Source organism: Falco peregrinus, chromosome W, assembly GCF_023634155.1.
Source record: "Falco peregrinus isolate bFalPer1 chromosome W, bFalPer1.pri, whole genome shotgun sequence".
NCBI classification, from domain to species: domain Eukaryota; kingdom Metazoa; phylum Chordata; class Aves; order Falconiformes; family Falconidae; genus Falco; species Falco peregrinus.
The window spans coordinates 12,109,874-12,131,259 of NC_073743.1; the positions used below are offsets into that span (position 1 = coordinate 12,109,874).

At 36.5% G+C, this 21,386-nt stretch overlaps 1 protein-coding gene across 4 annotated transcripts in view; it reads left to right on the forward strand.

Annotated features, from left to right (window-relative positions):
* LOC101923076 (A disintegrin and metalloproteinase with thrombospondin motifs 6) overlaps positions 1 to 21,386 on the forward strand; it is a 166,570-nt gene that overhangs the window by 87,409 nt on the left and 57,775 nt on the right. For all 4 annotated transcript variants that reach the window (XR_008745112.1, XM_055792873.1, XM_055792875.1 and 1 more), the window contains 3 exons: positions 4,822 to 4,929; positions 11,303 to 11,448; positions 14,152 to 14,215. Coding sequence is in view for 3 of the 4 variants with exons in the window: in XM_055792873.1 (XP_055648848.1) it covers positions 4,822 to 4,929; positions 11,303 to 11,448; positions 14,152 to 14,215 (318 nt within the window). In the remaining variant the exon portion in view is untranslated. The remainder of the gene's footprint in view (positions 1 to 4,821; positions 4,930 to 11,302; positions 11,449 to 14,151; positions 14,216 to 21,386) is intronic.

The window sequence follows — 21,386 nt, forward strand, 5'->3', positions numbered from 1 at the left end:
AGATATGTTAGCTTCATCTTATGTCCACCAATGAAGAAAAGGCTACCATAAAGGGTCACCTTATGTTTGTTGGTGGTTGGGTGTGGGGTGGGTGTGTATGCACACATGTGTTCCTGTGTGAAAAAAAGCAGTATACTTTCTACTAGTGATTTTTGGCCTAACCTTTCCAGGGCAGCTGCTCATATATTTTTAAGACTGGCTTATTAAAAGCAGCTGCTTAAAGATGATACTGATAGGATAGTGGTAATAAGGAAATATCTCAAATTTCCAGGTATAGGGCTGAGCTGGAGAATAGAAAGCTTTATACACCTTAGAATAATTTCTCTGTTAACTTTTCAAAATCAGCTGAAAATAAAAAACACATAGCCATAGTAGTACCTGGTATAATTCCATTTTCATTTAATGAAATAAGAGCAGAGATGGATTTTCCACTTCTTTTTAGATATCTTATTTTTTTTCAAATGACTATTAATATTATTTTTAATTTCATGTACAGGCTGATGGAGAATTTACTTCAAATTCTACTCTTTTAAGTGCAAAGCAGCAGGGGAAAATAAACAACTTTTTAAATAAGTGTAGCTGTGCTTAAAAGAAATTACAAAAATACATTCTTTCATTATTTTAGTTAATGAGTTCTCTGTGTTTCGCATAGTTTTCCATAAGGAAATATTCTGTTGATTTTAAGATATTGTATGTCTGTCTCAGACAGAACTCCTTTCTGATTTAAGCAAGAGTCTTTTGCTCAGATATTAATAATATGATACAGCCCATAGTAATTTTACATTACTTTTGTCTTTATGGATTTACTGAGGCAAACTCCTGCTGAAATCAAGGTCTGAATAAGGACTACCAGACTATGTCAGTAATAATATCTAGTTTTGATGTAGTGCTTTTCATTCTATCTCCCAAAGCAATTTAGGAAGAAGGAAACTATTTTTCTCATTTTATGTAGTACGGACTTGAGCTGATATGCTTAGAATCATCCTACAAACAGATGAATGACTAAAATAGTTTTGGAGTGCTGTATCCATTAATTCACACAGTTCAGCTGATTATTTTTTTGGAACTACAATGTCTTGGAGATGTTAGTTCTGTGAATTTGGCGGAGTGTAGTGCCACAAAGAAGCCTGAGTATACAGAAAGAATGCATTTCCTATTGGAAAGAAATTGCTAATTTGTGGATATGTTAGCCTGGCAATGAAATATGTTTTAATTATTACTTCCCCTTTTATATTAATATATAGATACTGTACTTGTGTAGTCATATCAAAAGTGAAATTCTGCAAGTAAACCCTGGAGCACAAACCAGAATTCTGGATTCAAATTGCCCTGAAATACAGATATTTTCAAATGACAGACTGTCACACAGATCTGACATTTTTGCTTTTGTATATATTGGAATGGTTGAAATCTTTGTTTCTTAATGCAGTTGAATTTTTGGCTTTTCAGAACATTGAACCAAACTTCACAAAGTCAGCACAGCTATTAATTTAAACATTTGTCCTTGATCAGATGCAAAATAAGCACAGAAGTAGAATCATCACAGTCTGACACTTTTCATAGAATCATAGAATGGTTTGGGTTGGAAGGGACCTTTAAAAGTCATCTAGTCCAACCCCCCTGCAGTGAGCAGGGACATCTTCAACTAGATCTTGTTGCTTAGAGCCCCATCCAACCCAGCCTTGAATGTTTCCAGGGATGGGGCATCTACAAACTCTCTGGGCAACCTGTTCCAATGTTTCACCACCCTCACAGTAAAGTTTCTTCCTTATGTCTAGTCTGAATCTACCCTCTTTTAGTTTCAAACCATTACTCCTTGTTTTATCGCTACAAGCCCTACTAAAAAGTTTGTCCCCATCTTTCTTATATAAGCCCCCTTTAAGTATTGAAAGGCTGCAATAAGGTCTCCCATGAGCCTTCTCTTTTCCAGGGTGAACAGCCCCAACTCTCAGCCTTTCCTCATGGGAGAGGTGTTCCATCTCTCTGATCGTTTTTGTGGCCTTCCTCTGGACTCACTCCAACAGGTCCATGTCTTTCCTGTGCTGAGGACCCCACAGCTGGATGCAGTACTCCAGGTGGGGTCTCACCAGAGCAGAGGGGCAGAATCATTTCCCTCAACCTGCTGGCCACATTTCTTTCGATGCACCCCAGGATACAATTGGCCTTCTGGACTGCGAGCGCGCATTGCAGGCTCATGTCCAATTTTTCATCCATCAGTACCCCCGAGTCTTTCTCCGCAGGGTTTCTCTCAATGTCTTCATCCCCCAGCCTGTATTGATACCAGGGGTTGCCCCGACCCGGGTGCGGGACCTTGCACTTGGCCTTGTTGAACCTCATGAAGTTCACATGGGGCTACTTCTCAAGCTTGTCCAGGTCTCTCTGGATGGCATCCAGTCCCTCAGGCATGTCAACCACACCACTCAGCTTGGTGTCATCTGCAAACTTACGGAGGGTGCACTTAATCCTGCTTTATGTGTCATTGATGAAGATATTAAACAGTGCTAGTCCCAATACGAACCCCTGAGGGACACCACTTGCCACTGATCTCCATCTGGACGTTGAGCCGTTGACCACTACTCTCTGGATGAGACCATCCAGCCAATTCCTCATCCACCGAACAGTCTACCCATCAAATCCATCTCTCTCCAATTTAGAGAGAAGGATGCTGGGGAAGGCCATGTCAAAGGCCTTACGGAAGTCCAGATAGACAACATCTGTAGCACTTCCCTTGTTCACTGATGTAGTCACTCCATCCTAGAAGGCCACTAGGTTGGGTCAGGCAGGACTTGCCCTTGGTGAAGCCATGCTGGCTGTCTCAAATAAATGTGAAATTTGTAATCTAGTTAAAGAGATTTTTCAAGAATCTTTGTGATGTATCTTCTGTGCTTTCCTTGTTCTATTTGATATTTTAAACCATATGTTTTATTTGTGAATGTGTATCTTAATCAAAAAATGTTATCAGCTGAGTGGCAAAAGTGTTTTATTCAGATTAAAGTAAATACTGTTTTCATTTCTTCAACAAAAAATTCTAATTTGAAAAGTAAGAGAGTCTACATTGGCTGCAGGTATGCTTTTACAAGTGGCAATTTTTCTCCTAAAAAGAGGCTCAAGAATGTCAGTTTATTCCATGACATGCTCAAGTTTTCATAGAGCCCTCCACCAAATGGGAATTGGTGCATAACAATATAATGCAATAGCTTAGGCCTAATTGTCAAAAATTGGATGGAAGCTCCAGAAATTATCAGTACTCATTCCTCATAAATTCGGACCATTCTAAATATGGTATGTTTTTAATGGATTTTTAAAAAGATATCTTGCTTTACCAATCATGACACTAAATATACTGTATATATCAGTCCTGCAAGAATGGCACCATCTGATTTTAAACTTGGAAAATAATTTTGCATTATTCAAGAAAACCTTGTACTGTTGAACTGTTACTGCAGCTGCTAGTGAATAATGTATAAATAAATCCATGTCTATATACAGTACAATGCAAGAAACGTGACTCTTAGGGTAAAACTTAACAGTTGTTCCGGTTGAGATGTATAGAAGAGATAGGCTAGGTGCCAGATACTCATTCATTTCCTCAAAGAAATAATTAGGGGGGGAGGGGGGGGGACACCTAATAAATTTTATTTGCTCACACTTTCTTTTCCTTTTTGCTCTTTGTACCAAGGTTCAGCTATAGAACCTGTACAAGAATTATTTGTAGGGTATGATTTCAAGCAGCTGTTAAATAAAATGCAGTAGTAATGACTATCATAAGATCATTTAAAAAATCTGAGTATCTGTCCAATTTTCAAAAAACCTTAAAAATAGAAAATATCTATAAGCAGTTTTTGAACTCTTACACAGATCACAAAATAATACAAAGGTTATAATGTAAGTCAGTTCCTATAAAAAAAAAACACTTCTGGTTCCATTCTGCATACATAGCCCAATCCCCAGGCAACTCAAGTGACTGAAAGATTTCCAAAATGTTCAGCCAACTTTGAATCACACCTATATTATAAATTTCAACCCTTAGATAGTTTTAACAATGAATCTCTAATGTCAACATAACTGACTTAATATAAATTATTGAATAATAAATACAATAATGAATATGTATTGAGTAAATCTGCAAACCAAATGTGAAAATATTGTAGGAAAAAAGATTATTTGAAAAAAACCTGTGTTTGTTTAACACTGACAACTTAGGGAAATAGGATAGGTTAAATCATTTATGAAATATCAGCCACAAATCTAAAAAGCCTAAAGGAAATATTTTAGTACGTAGCTCAGTTTGTACTAAGTACACATGGACTGGTTTAGCATGTGTTAAAGAAGATGAGAGCAAGTAGTCTGAGCTCAGAAATTTTTTTGTTTAAAATAAATGAAACAAAAATAAATGTTGCCGTTTCATATTTCAAAACTAATAGTATCCTTTTACCGTAGAATTTTAAGGCAGATAACAACAGTCATGGAGCTACTGCAGCACATCTGAAGACCACATTGTAAACACTAAAATATACTAAGTCCAGTATTAGCACTAATCAAGAAAAAAATAACTATAAAACATTACTTGCATGACAGGTATGAAAAACATATTCCTGTAGTCTACAATTTGATGCTTCCAGAATTTTTTGGCAGAATATTCTTAGGTAAAATATTGTGCCTTTGAAATTGCTTCAGAGTATTTCAAAACCATCTATAGATTTATCTCTCCAGCCCAGTTCTTATAGTCTCTGCTCAAAACAATTTGTGTATACACGTGTGTATGAGGACTGGAACTAATTTTAGGCCATTATTCTGATTAACTTCTGCCTTCTTTCCTAGGAAGTGTGTAGAGAGCTTTGGTGCCTCAGCAAAAGTAACCGCTGTGTCACCAACAGCATTCCAGCAGCCGAAGGTACTCTTTGCCAAACAGGGAGCATTGAAAAGGGGGTGAGTACATATAATTTATTGTTTAAAGACTACAGGAAGAAAGAACTAGAAAATTAAACTCCTTATGAGAAAGTATAACAGTTCAAAAAGAGTTATATAGTTTAGAATACATTTGCATCTTAATGGAAATGTCCTACAGAATTTATTTAACAACTATTTTATATATGTAATTTAATAAAACATTTATCCTTGCTACAAAATTCTATAGCCTGCATAAAAAAAATCCTGTTACATACTCTCTGTATATTTATTAGTTTTATTATTATTAAAATTTATAGCATTATTCCATAATGGACTGTTAAACTCTGAAAATGTGTAACATAGATCTAGAGCCTGAACTCTGTTTTGTATAGAAGATAAACAAAAAATTAATTCCTTCAGATGTAAGCTGAATCATACAAGCATATAGAAAAAAAGTTGCCTTAATAAATGGGGTTTCTAAAGGCCCATATTTCCCAGTGACCATTCTATTTTGACTTTGAATTATTCCTTTAATATTCAGTTATACTTGCATAACCGTTTAGCTTGAAAGGATTTTGCTATGCAGTCAGATAAGCTTTCCTACCTAACAGTAAAGTATGGAAAGTCAGTGTTGCAATAGATAAGCCTAGTGCTTCTGCATTTGTCTGAACATTTGAATTTGGATTTTAAAACGTTGACTGTATATTAATCAGTAGTTTCAGACAAAATTCTGAAAATGAGGTTTAGATTAAGAAGAATAGTAAGAGTGTTTCTCAATTACGAGGCAAAATCTATACAGATCTTAAAGAGGAGAGAAAAATATTTTAATTATTAATTTAGAGGATACATATTGGGGAAAAAAGTTAATTCCATATACCTCTTTTCAAGATAATACATTTTATGCAGGTTTTTAGGAAGTGAAGAGAACTTACTATATTAAAACAATTTCCAGTATCTCTCCAAGATTTGCTGCATCCATCTGTCCTTAAGATTTACTGCTCCAGATTGGATTTTTTTCCTAACAATGACTATTGTCATCTGTTGTCTGTTCTGACTCTTCCCATGCTAGCTGGAGTAGCTTCAACAAAGATTACACTGCATTTTGACTTGCAATCTGATGTTTAAATAAAAAGAATAAAAGCTTTTGGGCAGCTGTTAGAGTTTATTAATCCTTGCTGACAGCTTAATTCAGGATCCATGGCATAGTGTCATTCTGATGGTTTTTCCATGCTGAGTTTGGAAATGTTGGTAAACCATGTTAAATAAATTAATTGAAGGGATCACTTTAAAAAAATAGAGTTCTTAGACTTAGTCAATGAAAATAGAGAGACCTTCACATTCTACCAAAAATGTTACCTTTAATTAGAGTAATAGAAAATGCTAGGAGCCCTACTCAACAGTCTAGGTTTATTTTGGAACCACCACTCCTTGTCAATGACAAGAAGCAATTTACCTCAATTTATATTTTTTTAAACCGTGAGACTACAGTGAACATGATGAGATGCTTTAAAATGCTATTGCTGTGTCCATTTGCCAGAGGCTTTAATCAGTTTGCTCTCTACAAAATATCTTTTCCAGTCATCAGTATCTTGTTCCATCATTATATTTTAGAGGGTAATGAGAGAAATGGTTTTGTTTCTGTAAACTGCAGCTTCAAAGTTTCCTGTAAATTTATATTTCCTGATAGCAAAAAAATCTGAAAACACAAGTTCTTTCAAAATATGTATTTCTCTTCACCACACGCTAAGGAGAAAATAATAGGCTACAATTCTGTAACACTTTATTATTATTATAACATTTATATTGCAGTCACTCCTAAAGACCACAACCAAATTAGGCCCTATTTTGCTGGGCTCTGTCCAAATATATAATAAATTACGTTCTCTGCTCTAAATGCCTAACAAGATCCCAGAGTACTTTATCATATTTGGAGGGTCAATTTCTGCTTTTAGTTACACTGATGTAAATTTGGTGTAACTATTAGCTCAAAGGAAAATTTGATGCACTGTGCATTAATGTCTTATTGGCAGAGTTGGGAGGGATTTCTATGATTAAAATTGCCTAACACTCTATTATAAAACCTTCTTTCAGTTCCTTATATAAACATGCCAAACTTTAACTCTTTGGGTTGAAATTGTCCACAGTAGATGTCTGCCTATGCCTGAAGGTTTTTAGAGTGTTTTCCATAAATGTTACTCAGCTGTTTTCTGCATAGAGGGAAAGAGAATAGAGTGGGTGTTTGCTACTGACAGAACTTGTACATCTATTCTGTTTTGAAGCTTTAACATGTTCATGCTTTGGTGAAGGGTTTTTCATATCATCCGGGTTCAAAAAGGTGCACTTTTTCCTAATCTTGCAATAATAATTTAAAATATACATGAAGCTTCTCTCTGGTCATTTATACCCAGAGATGTGTTTGTGGAGGTAAACTAACTGATAGATTTAAAAATACTCTGATGAGGAAATAGTGCATATAAAACAAAAAGACAAAATTGATAGGAATGTTTATTTTTGTCTTTGAATTTAAAGTAATAAAAAAGTAACCTTTTCTAGCATCATTGTATAGACTCACGCTAGGGAGGGATGCTAACAAGGGAAAAACTTGCAAAAAAGTGAAAAGTGTGCTGAAAGCACAGTTTAAGTAGCTATATCATGTGGTGACCTAAATTAAAGTTATTACTGGACATTAAGTTTCCTTACAAAATAATTATAGAAGCACTGGTTGAAAATCCATTGTTTAAGATGAGATGGCAGTTTTCCTCACTATTACAGTAATTGCTGTATGAGTTTTGTAAATGCATACTGTTGTAAATCTTAGTTCTGTTAAACAGCTAAAATTCATATAAAAAGTGATCTCAAATATGCCATAATGTAGTAGTTTGGTTTATTGTTAATAATCTGTAGAAGAAAATTCCCAGTCTGCTCACATCAATTCACAGGGTTAAAATTTTGTGCACATTTTAGATGTATTCAAATGCATCACCACTGTCCTAATTGAACTAACTGAAAGTTGCTTCAGTGGAAGAGAATTGACATTTCAGTTCTAAATCTTTCATGAAGGGTTGTTCTTTTAAAATAGCTGTCACCTCCTCTTGTATCTTCATATACTGGTTACTCAGTAGTCCTTACCTCATTATAGCAGATTGGGTTGCTATAGTTCATGGCAGAAGCATATTTCTGTAGTCCCATTAGAAATAATGAAGATTTTGGTAATCTTTAATTACTCTGACAGAGATTCTGTGCATCACTGGCCTCTGGTGAAAGATAAATTTTCACTAAAGTGAGCAGTAAGTCCTCAAATTTAACTTCAGTAGAGAAGAAAAAACAGCATTTAGGGAGCTTTTACAGGGAAATATGGGAATGTAGAAGAAAGAAATGTTTGGATGGCAGGAAATTACAGAGCACAGAGGTTTTATACAGCTTTGGAAAAACAAGGCAGGTGAAATGCACCTGCCTATTTTATACAATCATAATATAGAGTTTGGGGGGTTAACTTTAATTCTGAGTGTGTTTCATTTATTAACTTTGATTTTGACATGTTTTTAATATTTATAATGTTTTTTAAATTAAATTATTAGCATACATTTTTACTCTTAGAAGCATTTTAATTTCTAGCTTTTTACTTTAGCATTAGATACCTGATCATGTACTCCTGTGGCCTCTCTAACAGAATGCTTTAAGGAGATTATTGTCTTAGATTAATAAAATCATTATCACTTAATTTATCATTATATTTATAGGAAAACAAAAAATTTTAATCTTTCATGTGTAATTCACATAAATACTTCCTTCTCCATCATAATTGCACTGTTAGAGGCATTGCAAAACACTGTGCCATGTGGTTATATCTGTACTACCTAAAAATATTTGAGTTCACTATACGGACTGCATTATGTGTTATGCAGATATTCAGTGATAGTCTGGATTTAAGAGAAGCTCCGTATATATGAAGGTACGTTCCTCTGACAGATGCCTACTTATTGGCATAAACCTCTGAGTTGTAAATTTAGAACTGCAAGAAGGATAAACCTTCCTTTCCACAGTACAACTCCATGAAATCTTGTGTCCTTGTTTTTTTTCTGAAGAAGGGTGTGGTGGGTTGACAGCTAAGCCCCCCCCAGTCACTCGCTCCCCCCCCCCCCCCAAGATGGAAGAGAGAATCAACAGCAAAAGTGAGAAAAACTCATGGGTTGAGATAGAGAGGGTTTAGTAAGTGAAAGGAAAAGAAAGAAAAAACAAACAAGAGATGCAAAGGCAATCACTCACCACCCCCCACCAACAGACTGATGCCCAGCCAGTTTCTGAGCAATGGCTACTTTGGAAATACCCCCAGCTTTATTGGTGAGCATGATGTTATAGGGTATAGGATATCCCTTTGGTCAGTTGAGGTCAGCTGTCCCTGCTGTATCCCCTCCACACCTCTTGCCCACCCCCAGCCTACTCACTGGTGCAACAGAGTGAGAAGCAGAGAAAGCCTTGATGCTGTGCAAGCATTGTTCAGCAGTAGCTAAAACATTGGTGTGTTATATGCACTGGTCACAAACCTAAAACACAGCACTAGACTGGCTGCTATGAGGAAAACTGTCCCAACCAGACCTAGTAGAAAAGGCAATGCTTTTTGATCTTGAGATTTAAAATAGTTTGCTTTACATTAATGCTGTTTTGTTTCTCTAACTGATAGAGGATGAGGTTATAAACCGAAATGTGCTGGATTGTAACAGCTGTTTTAAAACACGTACTGCACATACAGAGAAAAAAGAGGAGGATAAAAATGTTTTGAGAAGAAACAAGTATGAATGTGGCTAGAAAAATAATGCTACAGGTTTCACATTAATGTTAAATGGTAGCATGTGTTTATATGCAAAACTACTTTTTATCTAGGTGCATTTGCTCATGATAAGCTACACATTTTATTATTCATTGTTTTTATGTACGTTCTTGAGAGCTTCGCACTTACTCTGACATGTTTGACAGTCTAGAAGTACCTTTTTATTAAAAATGAAATTTCTAATGAAAAAATAATTTATTAATTGTCTTTGACTAACTCTGTACAATCCTTGTTCATATCAAACACCTATTAATTCTTTTTTTTCCTGAGTAATGACTGATGGTTAAATTCTCTTTTCAGTTTCTTTCATAAAAATCCAGAGTAATTCAGGTCATTGTGAGTGGCTGCATTTACTTGTTTACATATATCCCAAATTACCAGGACTGATGCTTTAGGTGAGCCTTAGGTCTCAGGATAAGAGAAAACTTGGCTTTGCTGTACTGATTAGCATAAAGTCAACACTGAGTCTTTTAGTAGTGCTTATGGCTGAACAGGGATATGTCTATCTCTCTGTGTCTTCTGTGTATGTCTCAGTGCTTTTTTTCAAATTCATATGGCTGATTTTGACACAGACATCTGGGTTTCTTTTTGGAAAGGATCAATACTGTGTCTATTATGGGAATTCAAGGGAGTTAAACAGCAGATATCCACCTTTTAGAAGTGAAACATGCAGATTCAGGTCACAGTAAACCTGAGGCCATGCTCTACTCTGTCACTTAAGCCAGTAACAGCAAGAAAGGCTTATCTAATTGAGCTACCAGATTCTCAGTAATGCAATAGACACCAGAATGTGGAACAAACTATGGGCTCCAGGTTTATTTCTGAATGATTTAAAAAAGGTTTCTAAGGAAATTATAAACTTATTTTAACAATTAGCTATTGTGTGAATTGTCTGTCATTTTGTATGTCCAATATAAATAACAATATTGCAAAGGTTCAGTGTTTGCATGAATAAAGTACACATGTTCATTCTGTCCCTGAACAAATGGCTAGTCACTATTATATAGTGATTTTCTGTACCATGTCTAATGCCGTGGTGCTACTTTTATTATGTCTGTAGGGTTAGTATAAATTAAGTACTGCAACAAATTCTTCTTCCATTGTAACCTAGTTCAGATTTTTTTTTAAAATGTTAAGGGAATATTTTCTTAAAAATATTATTGGAGGGAATTTTTCATTTTGTGTAATGAAGCCCCTACATGAATCCTAAGTGGAGGGTGTTTTACTAAACTAATCTTAGAAATGCATCTTAGTGTTTAAAAAGTCTGTAAGCTATTTGCAGTTCCTTTAATATTAATCATTAAGGAGGATGTATGAAGAAACAAAAATCTTTATTTTAAGCTTGCTTTAACTTATGGTCTGTGATAGGGACCTACGATTCAGGATTTAGCGAAGACAAAAAATCACACACACCATCACCAATGTCTAAACATGGCTAGAAAATGTAAAATATTAGTCTTGTTATCTATACAGAGAATGCTAATGCCTATAATTGCCATTGCCTGACCCTTATATTTTTCTGTCCTGATAACTCTATGTCGGCCTGGAAGCTAATTTTGTGGGGTTTTTTGTGAAATCTTTCAGTGGTGTTATCAGGGAGAGTGCGTACCTTTTGGCACTTGGCCCCAGAGCATAGATGGAAGCTGGGGTTTATGGTCATTATGGGGAGAGTGCAGCAGGACCTGCGGGGGAGGAGTCTCCTCATCTATAAGACACTGTGACAGTCCAGCGTAAGTAGCTAAAGTAAGCCGGAGCCAACAAAAAGACACACTTAAAAATTATTCAAAACTATGGTTACACATGTTATCTGTAAAATTGTTTTGCTAGTTTGGCAACATTTGTCTTCAAAATAGCAGACAGAAACAGTTTACAGTTTAGCAGGAGCAGCTCACGAGGCATACTTTTAACGTTTCTTAATGTATCTGTTATGTATGTACTGTAAAGATAACTGGATTTATATTTAGCAGTAACGAGAACAGTTTTCTTTCTGCAACTTACTGTTCATGCAAATATATTTAAATTATGCCTTAGATTTTCTTCTTAAGACATTATCTCTGATGCTTGTCTAGGATATAAAGTAACTTGCCAGTTATTAAAAAAATAACTCAATATTTCTAAGATTTTGCATACAACTGCTTACATATAAACCATAATTTGTATTATCATGTTACATACAATATATTTATATGCTATCACATCCAACACTTAGTTGTGACTTCCCACTGACTCTTAAAAGAATTCAGCAACTTCTCTCCCCAACACTACTTCCTATTGGCCCATCTACTCTCTCTCAAGAGGGGCCAGCTTCTCTACTACAGCTTGGGCTGTTGTGTGTATCTGTACTGGTCCTTTCATCTCTCTGCTTCCCAATGTCCTGAGCACTGTTCCAGAGAAGATCTGTCAGGTAAGTGCTCTTCTCTCTGTCACTAGTGCTTCTCAGATGAGGAATGCTTACTTCTTTCCATTACTGTTCTTTGCTGAATGAATCACTGTTTTTTTTCTGTTGCTGCTTGCCCTGTTCTGGTTACTTCATCACAGCTCTAGGTCTTAGTGGAAGGATGGTTTTATTACTCCATACCTTGTTCTTGTCACATCCCATAATCTCTATTTTCATCACCATTATTAGTTTTTAAAACCACTTTTTCTTGAAAACATGAAGCTTTTTTGCTTATTTCATGAAAATCCATTCTGTGAGTTTTGTCACTCCGTTCTTATCTTCTCCTCTCTGCACACTTCAGTTCTTTGTTGCTTGTACCCATGTTTTGTAAGCTAGGCTGTACTTCAAGTTTCTACTGCGCTCTGCAAGAGACACCATGACGCTACATTACTGCTGTTTAAGGTGGTCTGTTCACCTCCTATCATTAGCAATAACTGTCAATCAAATCTAGCAAATATCACTACTTACTGAATGAATTCAAAAGAAAAAAATATCCATATGCATTGATAGCAATTCAGATTATGTTACTGAGAGAATAATAAATTAAATACATTATTTTTTTCACAGAAGTATGTAAAAATGATAGTTAAATGTTAGTTTGGAACATGAGTAATTTCCTAATATTTTTTTAACAACTCCTGTCACCATGTATATCAGTTGGTACACTGAAAGATGATTAAATTTTAAATGTTTAACAGTGCAGCAAGCAAATGCACTCTTTGTTTAAATTTTCTTTTGTATGTGTCTGCATTAGGAAAAAATTCCCTTTCGTTCATTAATTAACTTTAGTTTCTAGAATAGCGTTGCCTGGTTAAATATCTGTAATGTGAAAAATAGTATTGATTTTCTTTTTAGGTAATTGTAAATTCTTTTATTTCTTTATTATAAATCAAACACCACATTTTTTTCTATTCTGATTTTAAGATATGAGCCAAAGATCTGATGTCTGATTAGTCTTCTATTTAAGTCAATGTTAATTCAGTATTTGACCTCTGTGGAAGACAGATAAGGTTCTTGAACAATTTGAGAAGAGCTAGTGTCTTAATATACTAATAGAAACCTGTTTCCTCAGTTTTAATACTATTTAATTCAAATCAGATTCTTGAACTAGAAAATGCAGTCTTTGCTCTTGGCTCCAGTATTTAGCAGACAATGTTTCTTCATTTTGTTATATTTTCATGTGTAATATGAGAAGATTAAAAAAAAAGTATGTAGGTTGTTTTACACATTGCTCATTTGTCGCGACGGAGGGAAGACACAGTCACTCAATATGAGAGATCAGCAGACTTCGTTTATTGTCCCTTACAGTCACCTTTTATGCCTTCTTATAATTAGCTCATACATATTACAAAAGTTAAGCTCATTATTGGTTAGTTGCCTAAATACCAAGCCCGCCCCTTGTTTCTCTTCTGTAGTTTTCTGTTCCCACCTGCAACATTCTTTTCCCACCGAAATCTTCCTGTTACTGTGTAACAAGGACAGCCAAAGACAGTGTATTTTGCTTTACTTCAGATAAGCTGAGAGCGATGTGCATTTTTGTCCAGCCAGCTGGACTATGTCTATGTGACCCTTTTCAGCTAGCCAGTTATCCACACTCATTCTAGTTTTACAAAGCAAGCAAATATTAAAAACAATGCCTTTTTAAGATGTTCAAAATACAGTTAAACTGTATTCCTTGGGATCTATGCAAACTAGATAAATACTATATGTGTGAAGATTTTCAAGTACCCGGTATTGTTTTGTCTGCTCCAATTCATGTCAATGCTACAATTATTAAATAAAATACTTTAAAAATATCACCTTAAAACTTCTACGTACTTTTAAAATTTTGTTATATAAAATTTTATATGTTAATTTATATTTATAAATTTATAATTTTATATAATATATAATTCTATCTCATGGACTTGTATTTATACTAATAATACATAAATATATATAATGAACTTGTTTTTATACTAATACATATACTACCACATAAAACATGTTTTTCCAGGCCTTCAGGTGGAGGCAAATATTGTCTTGGAGAAAGGAAGCGGTATCGCTCCTGTAATACTAATGTAAGTAAATTTTGTTCCATTGTAAGAGTACAATCTCAACTTGTCTGTTTTTCATTTCAGCAGCAATGGATGCATTTTTTTCCTCGTTCAGAAAAGCTTTGAATTCTGTTTTAGGTGAATAAGGAACATTCCACATCAGACAAAAAGTCTGGCTAGCCCAGTGTCTTGTCTCCCAGCAGTGGCAAATAACAGGTGCTTAAGGAAAAATTATTAACTTCTGGCTGCCAAGGCATGACTTTTCCATGAATATGTACTGTATGAGTTTCCAGAAGCTGGGTGTGAAAAGATTTCTTGAGCTCCACATCATATCTGTACCATGTTGCTTAACTGCCACAAATGGAAGTATCCTCCATGAATCCACTTTTAAACCCTCTTACCCTTTTTATACCTTTATAACTTCCAGTGCTAATGTGTTGCACAATCCTCTTATACATTCTGTTAAAATGTATTTCTTCTGGTGTTTTAAACCTGCTGCTTTGCCATCAGATATCCACTGTTTCTTGTGTTACCAGAATGATTATGCAGTTTCATTTTAGAGCTGAGCCCATCAAATAATGAAGTACCACTGAGGGGGTGGGCGACGCATTAAGGGGTAAGGGTCTGACCTGTGGTGGGCGGGAAGACAGCCCTTCCACTGAGTCAAGAGGGTCGAGGTTTGGAAAGAATCCCCTTGCTTTCTAAACTCCTTCCCAGAGAGGAGTCTAGGTGTGGCTGGATCCAATCCTAGTCTCAGACTTGGTCAACGGGTTTATATCTAAAGGATTATATATGTACAGCCACTCATCATAGTCAATGTTTGCCTGTCAGAGCCAAGGACTTTCACTGAAACAGTTTTGCAAAGTTGATAAAAATAGATGATTTATTAAGGCAACAGATATAACAAATTCAGAATTGCCGTTGATGAATGCACTTACTGCAACAATCGAGTTTGAGTTAAGAGTTCAGCGCTTTAGATAGCGATACATTACCGAGTAACATCCAATGCAGTCAGGGGCGCAAGTCTTACCAAAGAGGCGTCCCTGCTTGGGGAGGAGAGGTCCAGGCCCATCGACCCCTACAGTGGTTGGGGTTCTCACCCTCAAAACAGAGGATTCTAAATGCCAGATTTATACTCACGGCAAGGTGGGACTAAGCCAATCTTGTGCCGATTGGCCCTTAGAGGTCAGTGGGGCCCGATGGTTCAGCATAGGGCAGGGTATTTGGTACAGATGTAAGGGGATCTTCCTGGCTTTTGTTGAAGCAAAACCAGGCTATGAGGCCTCCGCCCCACCCTGGGCGTCACTCAGTCAGGTTCATTGTTAGACCCGTTTACTGTTAGAAGCCGCTTTGAGTCGATTACTGCCCTCAGGGACCAGAGGCATTGGTTATCACCGCCATTGGTGGGTCTTAGTTACCGAAAATGGGGGGGGGGGGGGGGGGGTAGCGGGGAATGAAAGCACACCACCACAGTGGGTCAGTGTATAAATGTATAAAATTAAATTATGAACCAAAATTACAACTTCAAGTAAAAATTGTACCAGAAAAAAGTTCACACCAATAAAGAATTTCACTAGTAAGTTTCCAAGTCAGTAGCAGTACAAACATAAATAGGCTTCCATATTATTTTAGCTTCAAATTTGTCTTAATTTTCTTCTTAAATCAATACAGTTCATAACAGCGGGAGAGTCTGTGTACCTAATGGTGGTGTTTCACCTGTTTATCTTTTGATATGTTCAGAAAAAAATACAGTAGTTAATATGCTGGTTCTGGTTTTTACTAACTACGCATGCTCCTCAGGCGGAGTTTTGCCCTCTTTTGGGGGGCTATTTGAGTTGGAGGTCACGATCTCCCATTACCACAATTACCTTAGTCCTTACTTTCAACTAATTTTCTGTGGGTTGCAACACCTTATCAGCTTGTCTCCTCATGCAGCCAAAACTTTCTCACTTGGAGGCTTCTTTCTGCATAATTTAGATAATAGTGTTCTTATCATTATCTGTTCTTTGTTTCCCAAGGTTGACTCCCTTGATTAGAAGTCCTTTCAGTCATCAATTTTGATGACTTGAGAAGGGTGGGTCAGCTTGACCTAAACTTTGTGCACAGATTTGTTTAACATATAGTTAAACACTAAATCAGAGTTCAATAATTCAGGAGTTTAGAAAACATTCCTTGATAAAACTTTGTTTTTATGATTGTTATTAAATATCATAAGTATTAGTTCTGCAAACTTCTCTGTGGAGGTTATCCTTATTGTTAGGAAGTATTTCAAATTTCAAAATTAAAAATTACTTTCCTACTGCTTATGACAGCTGTTCTGTTAGTACAGCCAAGAAGTGCATTAGGCCTTGGGGCACAGTGTTGTGAGAGAAACTGAAGCTGAGCTGCGTGTCCAGTATGAGCTGCAAAACTTTTCCAGTCATACAACCTTCCAAATTAGTGTACCATTCTCAAATTTTGACCATCTTATTTTTTTCCATAGATGTGTATCTTTGTGATTGGCTGTCTTCATGCAATTTTAATTTGAATGGATCCAGTTTACCAGATGATATGCTGTAATTAATTTACTTTCATCTTAATTTTCACTGAGATGGTCTTTTTGTAATTGGAAAATTTCATAAGCAAGAATTTTGTTTATAGTTCCAATTCACAAATGAAAATGTTGAGTAACATTGAACATATTTTTCGTTCTTACAGTTGATAGGAAATTCACCTATGAATTCACCAAGTGAGAATTCCTTATTGAAATGTGTCAGTAAATATTTAATAAACTTACTGTGTGCTTTACAGAACTAGTACAGGTTTGTTTCTAGTTTTTTAGTCTGGATGTTCTACACTACTAAGTGCCTTATAAAAATCTAAGCATATTCCATTATCCTTTTAATTTTATCAGGAAATGTAAAAAGTTTTAGTTGATAAAACCTATTCTTATACAAAATACTGATTTATATTTTATTTATATTTCTTTTAAACCTGTATCAGTCAAGTCTCTACCAACTTTTCTGTTTATTGATTTGAAGAATCAGTCAGCAATATGCAGGTGAGCAGAGGTTATCTTTATTTGGCAGCGCTGGGTGCATGGGGGATCACTCCACCAAAGTCATGCACACCGAGGGGACTTTTCAGTCCCCCCTTTATACAAGCTACTCAGACCTATTCATTAGTTTTCCAAGAAATTGTTTACATATTTATTACAATTCTGAGAATTAATTTACATATCTCGTGCCTGTGCAATGTCCTTGAGGAGTTGTCTCTGCGCAGACTCTATTCCTTAGCGGCCATGTTTAAAGTCTCCATCTTCGTCACGTTGCATGTACAACAGGAATCTAAGACCAAATGTCCCTTCTAAAGATAACCAACCCAAGGACTTAGCAGTCTGTACATCCGTCATGTGGCAATAAGGGTCCTTGGACATTACCCAACTTTTAACTAAACATAGGTGCGTCATCCTTTAGATAAGTGGTACAGCGTTCACTATTCATTCCCCCCTTTTCTAACAAATTTTGCAAATTCTTTTGCAACTACAAAAAATCATTATGTCTTATGATCATTCTTTGACAGCACCAAACAAAACATTGAAGTAATACACATATTATTCTTAAAACTATTACAATAAGTATTATAACAAAAGCATGCTTTAACCATTCCAAATTAGGTAACCACGAAGTCAGTTTGTTCCATATAGCTTCAAAACTTCATGATAAATCGTCTTTATTAATTTCATGCAAATTCTGAACCTTGTTCCATATCTTATGGGTGTCTGTTTAATCATTCCATCCATCAGATTGGGAACAAGTATTTTGCCCTGGATTTCCAGGACATGCTCCTCCTGTCTTGTTTGAGCTTTCCGATGACAGTTATTATCACTTTTCATAACTACTGTGGTAGTTAGGTTTAATATTTGTATATCAAATCTGGGACCCAACTTATATGTTTTATTATCAAATAGGTAATATCCTCCACCATTGTTTGACTTTTTCCAAAAGTCTGGCCATGTAGGCCGTTTGCCATCTAGATAATTCCAGTTTTGGGAGGCCACCCCATACAGGAGTGTTATCAGGCCTCCCTTAGGAAGAGAGGTACATATCCAACATTCCTTAGCTTTCATGGCATTAACAATTCTTTGGAGTGTTTGAAGATGGGTATTGTTTATCTATGTTTCAGTTTCTAAAATCTCTACAGTTATTAAAATTAAGATCAGAATAACTCTATACAAATATCCCTGATCCTTTTGACAGTCCATTGTGTTTCTAGAAGTTATTAAAAATAAAGAAATTATTACTATTACAGAAATTACTACTATTACAATTATGATCTAATAAATCGTAGTTCATGGGTCCTGCTGAGGTGATGGCCCATGATTTCTCAGGAGCCTTCTTTATCCGAGAATAGTGAATCCAGGCAGGTTGTTCTCTTATCTTTATGGCGGCGGTGAAGGTTGTCAGCAGCACCTGATAGGGTCCTTCCCACTTTTCTTCTAAAGTTTCCCTGAAAAAGTCTTTATATACACTTATTCACCAGGTTTAAAGGAGTGGATTGACTGATCTAACCCCCTGGCCCTTGTTCCCAATATTTGTTTATTTATAACCTTTAATTGTCCCTGGAGGGCCTTCACATATTCACACAAATATCCCTCTCCCAACTGTCTTAGATCTTCTCCAGCAAATTGTAACTGGTACGGTCTCCCGTATAATATTTCAAAAGGGCTTAAATTTCCCTTTGTTCTTGGCTTAGTTCGGATTCTTAATAATGCTAAAGGGAAGAGATTGTGGCCAAGTTAGATTTGTTTCTTGCCCTATTTTTGCTATTTGTTGTTTAATTAAATGGTTCATTTTTTCCACTTACCCACTTGCTTGAGGTCTGTAAGGAGTATGTAATTGTCAGTATATTCCTAATACTGTACTCACTTGTTGTATTATTTTGGCACAAAAGTGTGAGCCTCTGTCAGAAGAGATTGTTGCCGGTACCCCAAAACAGGGAATAATCTCATTCAACAATCCCTTCGTTACCTCTCTTGCTTTATTTGTTCGACAAGGAAAAGCTTCTGGCCAATCTGAAAATGTATCAGTCATAACTAATAAATATTGGTACCCCCCTTTTCTTGGGAGTTCAGAAAAATCAACTTGCCACTGTTGTCCTGGATAATTTCCTCTACTAATGTTCCCTAGTTTTATTCTATTTGTTATATTGGGATTATTATGTGAACACACTTCGTATTGCTGAGTCACCTGCTTTATTGTAGTGTACAAGTTTTGCCCTATCAATTTTTGATTTAGACTTTTATATAATGTATCAGCTCCCCAATGAGTCTTATTATGTTCTGTTAGGGCTGTGGTCCATATTAAATTGGATGGTACCACTATACGACCATCCCTCAAATAAGCCCACTTAGTTAATTTTATTTTAGCATTCATGTCCTGAATTAGCTTTAGGTCTTCCTTAGAATAGTTTGGTTCCTGATCTGCACTTACAGTTTGGATTTTACTCTCTGGTATTAAGGATAATTCCTCCTTTCCCACCTCCATTACTCGTCTGGCCTCATGGTCAGCCAGGCGGTTTCCAATTTCCAAATCAGTGCCTCAATGGGTCATCTTATGTTCTTCCTTCCTGGATGATGCTCTTATAACAGAGGGGGCCATTCCTCACATCAAGGTCTGGCATGGCATATGTTCCCACCACTCAACGCCTACTGGGTTGCAGCCAACAGCAGAGCTCAAGATTCTTCTTGGTGGCAAACACAGAGGCCAACCCAGTCTTGCCCTTGACTATGGTAGGAGGCACCTGACCAACCTTATTCCTTGTACTTCGTTGTCAATGCAGAGTTTCATCTGCACATCCCATAAGAAGTCACTGTCATGGCAAAACACACAGATTTACATTAGTAGAACTACTATAGAGTGTATTTTATTTCAATTTTTTTATGCCAATATCCCCACAGCCCTGCTGACCAAGGGATATTGTTTTACCTGGACTAGGCAGGCCTCCCCCTTATCATTTTTACTGTAGCAGATAAAGCATTTTTCTCCTTACCTGGAATTTATTTCCAGATATACCTGGTTAAAGATTTCTTTTAGTTCAGGGAGGTCCTCTTTTCCTCTTTTCTGTTGAATTAAAGATAAGCTTAAGATTTCAATTACTTGATCATCTTTAACTTTTGGTTTCATTTCTCCTTCTTTAAACGTCTAGATGTTCTAATAAATCTCATCCCAACAAAGATTTTGGTGAATTTGGCGTTCTTATTTGTTTTCTTAGTTTGTACTTTAAAGGTTTCAGGATGTTTTCCTGGTGGCCAGCAGCTCCCACAACTGTAACAAATTCTTTTCACTGAAGTTTCACACCAAATAAGTTGTTTTTGTATTCACTAAAAATTCCACCTCATTTTTCCTAGTCCCTAGTTCACCAGAACTCCTTGCTGGTTCTTTAGTTTAGGGCAATCTCGCTTTCAGTGTCCACTTTCCCTACAATATGCACAGTGATCCGATCCCATAGGAGAGGGATTCACTCTTTCAGTTCTGCCTGACATTCCTCCTGTCTCTGCCTCATCTCCTCTACCAATTTAGCTCGACCCAGCTCTTCTTCTCTTACCTGCTGTACACGTTCCCTGTTCCTTCTATCAACTTTTCTACATCAGGATTACCTAGTAACAATCAACTCGAACCTTTATCTAGTCCTATTTGATCATCCTGATAAGTCTTTCACAACCAACCTTCAAGCATCTAAATTTCCCCATCAAAGATTCACCTTTATTCTCCTCAGACCCACTGCCTGCCCTAGAGGGGCCGTTACTGGTCCTGTTGTACTGCAAATGCTGCAGCAATTGGGGTGACTTTGTCAGGTCCTTCTGCTCAATTGTCAGCAATAGCAAGACCCTCCTCCTTACCAGCAGAAGGGTTCGGGGCAGGAGATGCTGTTCCTGCTCTGCAGGTTACACAAGCCTGCCTCTGCAACAGCACTTCTGTTTTAACTCTTTCTTACCCTGAATGCAAATCTGCTACTTGTTGCTTTAAGTCTGTGTTATTACATATCATGCCTTTGCAGGCAAACAGCAAACACCCTGCTGTGCATCCAGCAGGACTCAGGCGCACCTTGGAGGGGGTACGGGGGTTTGTACAAATTCACCCCAATACTTTAACGCTTTCACAGGGTCTTTTATTCTCCACCACCCACCCCCACCCCACGCCCACCCCTCACCCCC